General features: G+C 40.9%; 1 protein-coding gene across 2 annotated transcripts in view; it reads left to right on the top strand.

Annotated features, from left to right (window-relative positions):
• Window positions 1-11,542, top strand: part of snupn (snurportin 1) — a 21,189-nt gene that overhangs the window by 3,472 nt on the left and 6,175 nt on the right. For both annotated transcript variants that reach the window (XM_015398435.1, XM_015398434.1), the window contains exons 3-5: window positions 1,211-1,388; window positions 1,505-1,609; window positions 6,913-7,009. In XM_015398435.1, the coding sequence (XP_015253921.1) occupies window positions 1,211-1,388; window positions 1,505-1,609; window positions 6,913-7,009 (380 nt within the window). The remainder of the gene's footprint in view (window positions 1-1,210; window positions 1,389-1,504; window positions 1,610-6,912; window positions 7,010-11,542) is intronic.

The following is an 11,542-nucleotide window of genomic DNA, read 5'->3' as shown; positions in this document are numbered from 1 at the left end:
CTGCTGTTATGTGCTGTATTGTTTCAGAGGCATCTTTGCACAGTCTGCATCGGGGTCCTGCCTGGTGTGGTAGACCCTGGCCTCTATTGATCTTGTACTGAGTGCCATTCCCAATATATATATTCATGTCACTTCATGAAGGTTTAAATAGATGTTGGTTGTATCATCTGGGGTGTTAACGTTTCAAGGCAAAAAAAAAAATATATAAATTTAAGGCAATACCTAAATCAGCACCACAAAAATGGATGGTATTTACAGTCTTATGTAAACACTGCCCAAATTAAAGTAGCTTATTTTAATTCTATTTTCTGTTTCTTCGTCTGGATTCATATTTTTGGTTATTATGAGAATTTGAGCTGGACTATAGTTGGACAGTGCACATCCTCTGTATTTATGTCCATGAAAAGATTTTTTGTTAATATTCTGGCTGATGTATGTCTGATATCTGGCAATATGTGATAATGGCCAATATATGGAATACTGTTGGGTTTTTTTTAAGCCCCCGCTATCGGCATTGTCTTTCAAACTCCCACATCGGTCGGGCTCTATTTTAAACAGTGCGACTTTTAAAGTTAGTCACTATACCAACTGTCAGGTATGTTTCTTGGCTACCTCATGCTGTGGAGCTGTTTTACTGGTAGAGGGTAGATGTAAAATGAGAGGACGGCATCCTTCAGGTTCTCTAACTCTAATACTCTTCCAGCAAAATAATGATTCAGACATTGTTAAAACTGAGTTAAAATGGGAAACCAGATTAACACAAACCCAGCTGAACAATTATGAGCATGCCCTATATCAGGTTTAGTGAACCAGCTAATTTGAATCAACTCTGTAATTAAACTAGACGTTTGTTGATGGATGCAGAATGTGGTGTATGTTCAGCTGGGGAAAATATTTTCCCAGTGGACGCCCAATTTCATCCCCATATTTCTTTAGAAATTACAGAATTTAATAAATAAATTTCAAATTGTTTTTGAAAGTCATTAAGAAGAATTGTATCATTCTGCCTGTAAAAAAAAAAAAAAAAAAAATCCCAGGATTCATTTTCTCTATTTCAATTCATTATTTATTAACCGTTCTGTTTTAAGATACTGGTTTATTTCAACTGATGAAGACTCACATTAGAATCAGGAAGTCTTATTTAAAAAAAAGTTTAAAATGATCAGAAGGACTGACCACTTGCTAATCCTCTTTTCTCCTGAAATCTCAGCAAAAGGTTAAACTATGTCAACCATGCTCGGCGCTTGGCTGATGGGGACTGGACGGGAGCAGACAGCGATGGAGAGGACCATGAGGTGGACAGACAAGAGAACGGGGAGGGAAGCACAGAGGACGAGGAGGCCATGGAGATAGAGAGGAAGAAGCTGCCCAAACATTATGCTAACCAGGTCAGGGATGAAGTGCATACAATATAGCAGCAATGTCCAGCAGAGGGCAGTGGAGTTCTCCAGTTGTTCTTCTGTCCTGTTGCTACTGAACTAAAGAGGTCTGTGCTTCCCTGTAGCTCATGCTCTCAGAGTGGCTGGTGGACATCCCATCAGATCTGGACTCTGACTGGCTAATGGTGGTCTGTCCTGTGGGGAAAAGATCTCTCATCGTTGCCTCCAAAGTAAGAACTTTTCTTTTCCTTTTTTTGTAAGAAAAAAAAAACAACCCTCACGAACCCAGAAGGGTGGAAGGTTACCTTAAAGGAGGAACCTTTAAGTTTAAAATGAAGATCTTCATATTTGCTGTCAGCATAAGGATTCCAGGAGAAGTTTCCATAACTTCATAGCATTTCCATAACTAAAAAGTCATGTAATTCAGGTAACAACCAAAAATGTTTTTTTTATCACCAGTAATCTACACTGTGTGCAGATTTATTAGGCAAACGAGTATTTTGACCACATCATCCTTTTCATACATGTTGTCCTAAGCTGCATATGCTTGAAAACCAACTACCAATTAAGTAAATCAGGTGGTCTGCATCTCTGTAATGAGAAGGGGTGTGGCCTAATGACATCATCACCCTTTATAAGGTGTGCTTAATTATTAGGCAACTTCCTTTCCTTTGACAAAATGGGTCAGAAAAGAGATTTAACATACTCTGAAAAGTCAAAAATTGTCAGACGTCTTTCAGAGGGGTGCAGCAGTTTGGATATTGCCAAGCTTTTGAAGCAGGATGATTGCACAATCAAGCGGTTCATGGCAAATGGCCAACAGGGAAGCAAGAAAAGTGTTGAAAAAAGAAGACGCAAAGTAACTCTCCATGAATTGAGAAGGATCAAGCGTGAAGCTGCCAGGAAGCCATTACCCAGAACTTGTGCCATATTTCAGAGCTGCAACATGTCTGGATCACCGAGAGGCACAAGGTGCTCAATACTCAGGGACCTGGCCAAGGTAAGGAAAGCTGAAAAAAGGCCACCTTTGACAGATAAGACAATATGCCAAGATTGGGCCAAGAAATATCTGAAGACTGATTTCTCCAAGGTGTTTTGGTCTGATGAAATGAGAGTGAGTGTTGATGGTCCAGATGGATGGATGGGCACCAGGCTGGATCAGTAAAGGGCAGCAAGTTCCTTATCCACTCAGACACCAGCAGGGTGGAGGTGGGGTACTGGTATGGGCTGCTATCATCAAAGATGCTTGTGGGACCTTTTCGGGTTGATGATGGAGTCAAGATGAACTCCCAGACCTACTGTCAGTTTCTGGAAGACACCTTCTTCAAACAGCGATACAATAAGAAGTTGCCATCATTCAAGAAAAACCTGATATTCATGCAGGACAATGCTCCGTCACATGCATCAAAATACACCACAGCGTGGCTGGCCAGAAAAGGTCTAAAAGGAGAAAAATAATGACATGGCCCCCTTGGTCACCTGATCTGAACCCCATTGAGAATCTGTGGTCCTTCATGAAATGTGAGATCTACAGGCAGGGAAAACAGTGTCTGGGAGGCTGTGGTGGCTGCTGCACGCAATGTGGATCGTAAACAGATCAAGACAACAACAGAATCTATGGATGGAAGGCTTTAGAGCGTCATGGTGAAGAAAGGTGGCTATATTGGTCAGTTTTTTTTTGTTTTGTTTTTTTCTGTTTTTGAATGTTACAAATTTCTAAGTGAGATGGAAACAAGATGGGTATATATTTGTTTTTTATTACGTTGCCTAATAATTCTCCACAGTAATATTTACCTGCACACACAGACTTCATAATATGGCCAAATCTAAAAAAAAAAAATGCATCACCTTCCAAAAATATGTAACTTTGATATTAAGAAGTCTTTTGGGTTGATTGAGAACACAATTGTGGGCCAATGATAAAAATAATCCTCAAAAATACAACTTTTCTAATAATTCTGCACACAGTGTTATTGCAGATCAAATTAGATTTGAAACTAAATTGATTCTTAATTTGGAATCAAATAAATAAATAATAAATTGAACTTTATTGATCTCACAATGAAGAAATTAACTCTGCATTAAACCCAACCCCCTTTGGGGAGCAACAGGCTGCCATGTTCAGCTTCCGGGGAGCAATTGGGGGTTAACCACTTGGCCACCACTCCCACCCTGATTCCTGTAAATTTGACTCGGCTTCAGTAAAGATGAAACTTCATCTTCCTCATTTCCCCTTAAAGGTTTTCATCTCACTATAAAGGCTGTTTGTTTATAAATCATTAAAACTTTTTTTTTTTTGAAGGAAATGTCTGGTCAGCAAGGAATAATCAATGGATCATTATTTAAACCTAAAACTAATAAGTTTGCTGTGATTGAATGAATGAATTTAGTGTTTATCAGTTAAAAAAATAAAAACAATAATTTTCGTCCCAATCACCAAGTCTCGGTCGACCATTTTTCCCCAAATATAGTAACCCCTCCCTCCTGCCATCTTCCAGCAGTGACATCACGGTGCGGTAAGCCTAGCGCCATTCTCCCCGCTTTCCAAGCTAAATCAATGGGAACTACTAGACACATCTGCAATCAACAACAATTATTGAAGATTTCCAGAGGACTTCACCATTGAAATTCACCAGAGCTATAGTGAAACTGACACATTGGGTAAAAGTGGGGGAAAAAAATTGTAATTTCACCTTTCTGATTCCTGATCCTCCATGGACGGGTTCTTCGTTGGATTGCCAACTTGAAGAGGGAGGATTTGCCATCAAACTTCTGACCAGAGAAAAAACACGTATTATGTAGCCAACATTTGGAAGAAGAATGTTTTCAAAATGACTTGGATAATAGCGCGTTGTGACAAACACCAGATACATCACTGGGACTTGATCAACAGCCGATACCGCACCGTGACGTCACAAACCAGTAGGTGGCAGTAGTGTTCTTTGACAAACATCAGTAAAGCAAATTCAAATGAAATTACTCTTGATTAAAAACACTTATAATTTATTGAACAGTATGGAATAATTTCATAGTTAAAGTACTTTCAGAAGTTTGTATTCTGAATATGAGGGGGCTTTTCTTTTAATGTGCATCCAGATGTTCTTGTTGCATCATGCCCTGTGATGTTATATGAGCCAACTTCCCAAATTACCCCAAATTCCGTTTTTTCCGTTTTTTCCGTTTTAATTTTTGAAAATTCCGTTTTTTCCGTTTTGATTTTTGCGAATTCAGTTTTTTTTACCCTTTACTGTTATTTCAGTCGTAAAAAGAATTTGATTTTAATGTTAATGATTAAAATGTACACAAATAAAATAGGAATGACCTTAAATGTATTGAGGTAAAAAAACACATTTACTCAGTACTTTTACTGCATGATGCAACATAACACAGCACTCTAAGTACTAACAAAATATTAATGGTTATGAACCAATGGTTATAAATAAAAGTGCTCCATTAGCTTTTTCAAGTAAAAAAATAAAATAGGACCTCTCTACTTCTCCTTGTTCTTCACACGGATTTTGGATGACCAGTGGTCAGTGCATGTATTTTTGTGCTTCCAATCAATGGAATGTTGACAAAACTTGCCAAACAATAGTTCACCTGACACGTAAAAGTCACGAGGGAACTGCTCGGCTCTGTACTCAGGGCTTAGCCCCGTGTTTTTCAACTTTTTCGCTGAAAGCGGAGCTGTGGAGAGCCGCTTCGCCATTTTTTTCAATGTTTTGATGGGGGAGGGTGAGCAGAAATGACGGAGCGGGAGGGGTTGTGTCACCCAGTTTTGCGTCCCCCGGTGTGCATTTCCCCCCGACGTACGTTCTTCTCCCACACAAAAACAGAATTTCATTTCAAATGTAGAAATTCCGCATTTACACTAGATTCTGCGTTAATTTGCCAATTCCGCGATTCCGTGATCGTGGAAATTATAGGGCCCTACAATGCTTCAAAGTCTCTTTCCAGAGGGCAGCAGGAAGAACAGTCCATGGTGGTGGTGGTGGGGGGGGGTAGGTGTTCTTCCGGGCCCTTTGGACCAGTGAGGTGGTGTTTACATTCCAGGTGAGGGTGTCTGTGATATGCACCCCCAGGAATTTGGTGCTGCTGACCACCTCTACAGCTGAGCTGTAGATGACCAATGGAGTGTGGTTAGGCCGGTTCTTCCTAATGTTCAACATGTTCTCCTTAGTTTGTTCTTCGTTCTTTCCTTTGGTCTTGGTTTCCTTGTTCCTATGCTCTGCTAAGGTTCCGTATTGTAAATATGAGCTCTCTAAACAGCTGATGTACAGTTAAACCAACTTCTAGAAGCAGATTTAAACAGTTGGTCGGTAGATAGAGCAGGAAACCCTTTGACCACATTGAGGATGTGAAATCGTTTTATAGCCATCAGGAATGTTCAATGTTTCTTCAGCTTACTAAGCAGCTAGGTCTTATTAAAGGGAACTTTAATTCATCACAAGACATTTGTTGGAATATGTTTGTCTGCATTTCTCACAGAGCTCCTGGCTTTACATCCAGTCCTCTATGAAGCTAGAACAGTATTGAGGTTTTTCATGTTTAAGGCACAAACTTCTTGTTACTAGAGGATAACTCCCACCTTGTTTTTTTTTTTTGTTTTTTTCGCTTAATAGGTAGTAAAGTTACCTGAGTAATGGTGTGTGTTTTTTTTCAGTCTGTTTTATTTTGCCATGTCAGAAATGTTTCCAACTTCAAACACTTTCTGTAGATTCACTAAAATCGGTATGAAATCTTTGGTAAAGATAGTTGGTGAATAAAGGACTAAACAAGGACAGATACAGTTTGATTTTATTACGTTAAAGTCATAAAATTTATTTAATAGTTTTTAACTGAAGAATCCGTTAACAGGAAACCACCCAGATTAATTGGGCCACGTCCAAAACCGAATCCCAGCTGAAAAACTACAGCTGCACATTACTCTGAACACACCTTCTTAATGCTGACCCACAACAACAAGTATGATGCTGTGAGAAAGGTGTCTTTTAGTGAGGAACACAGAACCTGAGCTGCAGTGGAGTGGTTTTGATCAAAAAAGAAAAGATAACAATCCTACTAAGAATCAGCTTAGTTCAGCGATCTGTTGACTTGCTTCTGTCAGATTTTTTATTGTAAAAAATATAGAGATCTGTGTGTTTTTGCTGCACTTAACAATCAGGCACTTTGTGCTATTGTGTCACATCTTCTTGCCGTCTGTCTGTAGATGTACTGGATGTGTTGCTTTCAGTGCTGGAAAGATGATTTATGTTTTTAGCTTGATCCGCTGTAGTTGAAGTCAGAGAGACGATTGGTTAATCTGGAACCGATTTCCTCCCGAATCTTGTTCAGATGTTAGTTTAATCTGTGTTAATATTCACCGTGCAATCAGACTGTTTCCTCAGCAGCTGCCTCGCTCCCTTGAAACACAGGAAGGCTTACGTTAGAGAGTAACGTGCCATAGTAAGAACGCTCAACTGTGTTGTTTTGGGCTCCAGCATATAAACATTAATGTCCCTGCTTGTTGTGTGTGTTTGACTTTCTTTTGAAGGGTTCCACTGCAGCGTACACTAAAAGTGGCTATTGTGTGAACCGCTTCCCCTCTCTGCTGCCTGGTGGGAACAGACACAACTCGGCCATGGGAAAAGGTGAGTGGGCCTGGTGTTTTGGAGGGTGATCACCGTGATGGGCACTCTTATGGGTCCAACTTTGAATCCATTGGATTTAAAATAGTATTTCTTGGGGTTTTACTAAGACTATAAAAGGGGAAGACCTCAGCATGACATGTAGGCCATATTTTAGTTGCAGAAGTTAAAAGCCCTGAATGTTTTTGTCTGCTTCACAACTAATAAGAGTTATTAAACAGAGTACAAATGACTTAATTATTGTGATGTTTGTGTGAATAACAGTGTTGTAGAGTTTCCTTTGCTTTTTTGTTCGACTTTAATTCTGGCTTGTCCCTGTTTGAGCACTACAACACGACTCTAAGACAGGCAGAGAAAAATCAACTTTATAAATGTGTTCATTAACAAATGTTAACTGTTATATTCCACTGAATAAAAAAACATTTTTGTTTCTATTTAGTTTTTTAAACTTTCAGATATTAATTATTGTGTACAATATACTAACAGCAAAGAGGTGTACATAGTATTATAAGACATTTTCTTTTATATTTTTTGCTCGAGGTTATTCATATTCTGGTTTCCCATGTCAGATGTCCTCTTAACATTTCCGCCAATTTTTTGTCACATTTAGAGTGCATTCTTTAATGAGTTCCATTCAGTTCAGCTTATTTCTATAGCACCAATTTAAAAAACATGTCATCTCAAGGCACAGAGACGATTCAACCACATCATACAGCAAGATTGGTTCAAAGTTTTCTAAGGAAAACCAGCTGATTGCATCTACTTATTGACGCAAAAGTGTATTCCTTCACATCAACCATGCCTGTAGTGACAGTGGAGAGGAAAAAGTCCCCGTTAACAGGAAGAAACCTCTAGTGAAATGGTTATCTGTTGCATGACAGAGATTTTGAACAGTTAATTATTGCACCATATCATTGGTGTTATTTGCCCTAGCAATGAACATGCTGGTCAAGGCTGCAGAAGTGGAATGTGGGGGCCCCTTGTCCAGATCCGGCATTCACCAACCACCAATTAAAGGAATAGTACACCCAAAACATGATTAGCCTTCATTTTCTACTCACCCCCATGCTGAACAACACTCTGGAGTACTTTTTTGATATCTCAAATGCATCTGGAGATCTGGGAGGCTTCTTGCTGTCTGCTGACATTCAAATAATGGAGGTCTATGGTGCCCGAGGCAGAAAGGTCCATAAAAGTCCACAAAAAACGTGTCAATATTCCTCCATACTGCTCGTCCAATGTATTCCAAGTGTCCTGAGTGGGTAGCGTCCATAATTTACTCGAAACTAAGTCATTTAGAATGTTTTTAGAGCATAAACAGTAGTGTATAGGATTTCCTAAAAGCGTGTTCACGAGTCTACGGAAACCGCGGCAGACCAAACCAGACGAAAGTGCGCATTCAGCTCGGCAAAGAACTCATGCCCTTCCTCATCACTGAAGTCCTCAGACATTTTTCTTTCGTTGTTTCTTTCTTTGCACAGGTAAACAGCACATTTCTTCTTCTACACTTGCATTATCGGCAGAGCAGACGCTGAATGCGCACTTTCGTCTGGTTTGGTCTGCCGCGGTTTCCGTAAACTCGTGAACGCGCTTTTAGGAAATCCTATACACTACTGTTTATGCTCTAAAAACATTCTAAATGACTTAGTTTCGAGTAAATTATGGACGCTACCCACTCAGGACACTTGGAATACATTGGACGAGCAGTATGGAGGAATATTGACACGTTTTTTGTGGACTTTTATGGACCTTTCTGCCTCGGGCGCCACAGACCTCCATTATTTGAATGTCAGCAGACAGCAAGAAGCCTCCCAGATTTCCAGATGCATTTGAGATATCAAAAAAGTACTCCAGAGTGTTGTTCAGCATGGGGGTGAGTAGAAAATGAAGGCTAATCATATTTTAGGTGTACTATTCCTTTAAGGCCTACATGGATCACCTGACTGTCACATCAACATCAGTGACTGGATGCTGGTGGCTCCTCCGCGGTCTGGAAAGGATCATGGCATGGGCAAGGATGATGTTTAAGCCAGCCAAGTCCAGATCCCTTGTCCTGAGGAAGGGGAAAGTGGAGGACCAATACCGCTTCTATGTGGATGGAGTCCCAATTCCCACAGTGTCGGAGAAGCCAATACCTACGTAGTTTTCCGGGTCTACCAAAGAGCTTCAGCAACATTGCCATCAATGGGCACTCCAACAAGCTGCAGCTTCCTTTGACTGGCGTGAGGGAGGTGTTGCTTTACAGAGACTCTGCTGATGCCAGAGTCTCTTCTGCCGGCATCAAAGTCAGAACTGGGAGGAAATGGTGAATATAACAGGCAGTCAACCAAGCAGAAGCGAGACTGAGACATAGCGTCTTAGTTGGCTCTGTGGCAGTTGGACGAGCTGGTCTAGGTAGCCACACAAAGCCACGCTACGACCAAGCCCATGAACAAGAGTGAGGACAGATGGTACATGGAGAGATTTGTGCAGAGGTGGAGGAACTCCAAAGTAGGACGATGGCAATGCGCCAGCAAGGACCAGTTGGGAGTATGCATCTGCTGGGAAGATCACCTGGACAAAACTTTCGAAGTATGAACCAATAAGACTTAAGTTCCTGATCAGTCTGGTGTATGATGTCCTTCCAAGTCTATCTCACCTTTATACCTGGGGCCTTGCAGAAGCACCAACATGCCTACTGGAGCATATCCTGAGCTGCTGCCCTAACACGTCGCGCCATAACCAGGTGTTGAAAGGAGTAGCAGACATCATCTGCACTGGAATCCTGGAGTCAAAGCACCAGTCTCCTTTGAGGCACAACATCTTCTTTGTCAGGGCAGGGGAGGAACCTGAGAGAGCAGGTAAGGGCACACCTAGACTGCTAGCCATGGCTCGGGATTGGCGGTTGCATGTGGACCTCAGAAGGCAGCTAAAGTTCCCAGAGCACGTTGCAAGGACGTCACTGAGGCCAGATCTGATCTTAACATCCGACTCGACAAAGCAAGTCGTGTTACTGGAGCTTACAGTCCTCTGGTAAGACAGGATGGAGGAGGCTCACAAAAGGAAGAAGGCATAATATCTTGAGCTGATTGAGGCATGCAGATGCCATGGATGGAGGGCCCGCTGTGAGCCAGTAGAAGTGGGCTGCAGAGGCTTCTTCAGTCAGACCGTGCATCGGACATTCAAATCTTGGCATCAGAGGGTTGCTTAAAAAAAGAGCCACCAGAAACATCAGTGAGGCCGCTGAAAGAGCCTCGAGGTGGCTGTGGATCAAGAGGGGAGACGCATGGAATAGTGCACTGCTTGAACACAAACTGGGGCCTGATCAACTCCAGTTGGGTTGCCCAAACAAGGGTGCCTGAAAATCAAAGAACCCAAACACCCTATGACCCCGGGTCCTTCACTGATGATGTGTTCAAGCTGCCCTGGCTAGGTGTTTCAAAATCTGCTAAACATTCGGTTAGGGGGAGACAGAATTCAGATATTTTCTGTCCAAATTAACATGCCATATAAAGGTTGGTCTGTAAATATGTGTCTATAAAATACAACCGACAGAGTAATACTTAATCGTTTTAAGCTGATTGCTTATTTAACATTTTTCTTATTTAAAACTGATTGCAAAAGGGTTTTATTAATGAACAAGCCCAAAAGAGATAAAACGGTTACTCTTTGTTGGTGAGTAGTGGCAGTGCTGAGGTTCATAACTATACACACCTGAAAACTACCAAGGGGGAAAGGGGACATGAGAGAGCTCACTATAATCCAGCCTCCTCAGCGAGGATAAGCGTTAGCCCTGCTAACTGGCTAAAGGCCAGAACAAAACGAATCCGATTTTGTGTCCGATCCAACAGAAAATTGTATCGGACGATGTTATGCTAGGTGGCTGCGTACATTCGACTGAGGTAGATCCCCAGGTCTATTTTAGTGGGACTACAGAGCAATTCAGAGACGCGTTTACCAAGTAAACCATCCGCTTTGGGGGAAAATACTAAATTAAGTCTATTATTGCACGGGAAAAGAGACAGTTTTGGAGTCACACATAGGGACAGACTCGTGCAAAAACAATGAATAAAACCAGATTCAGAGGGACAGAAAACAAATTAAGTAGTGATTCTCTTTGAGCCTTGCAAAAACAACAACACAGTTTATAAATCTCCTCAAAAAAGAAAAAAAGGACTTCAGGAAGAGAAAAAAATGGATATAGTAAGACAGTGATTCTCTTTGAGCCTTACAAAAAACAAAAGAATGAGGGACAGACAGAGCAGGTAAGCGATGTGTTGAACCATACTAGGGATGCGGGGGCAGCAGTTTTTCACCCACACTTTGAAGGAAATGATAAAACAGTTTTGAAGTTGATTTTCATGCTTTACTGCAAAACAAACTGACCTCGGAGCCAACCAGAAGGAAGTGCTCTTGTCTTGTTCAGTGTGAAGCAGTCGATCAGCTAGTCCCAGTCCCACCTGTTGAGTTTGATCAATTAGGTTTATATATATATATATATATATATATATATATATATATATATATATATATATATATATATATATATATATATAT

This window comes from Cyprinodon variegatus, unplaced genomic scaffold (genome assembly GCF_000732505.1).
Source record: "Cyprinodon variegatus isolate N-32 unplaced genomic scaffold, C_variegatus-1.0 Scaffold934, whole genome shotgun sequence".
Taxonomy (NCBI): domain Eukaryota; kingdom Metazoa; phylum Chordata; class Actinopteri; order Cyprinodontiformes; family Cyprinodontidae; genus Cyprinodon; species Cyprinodon variegatus.
The sequence above is the reverse complement of the archived record's forward strand: the minus strand, read 5'-3'. Positions and strand labels throughout refer to the sequence as shown.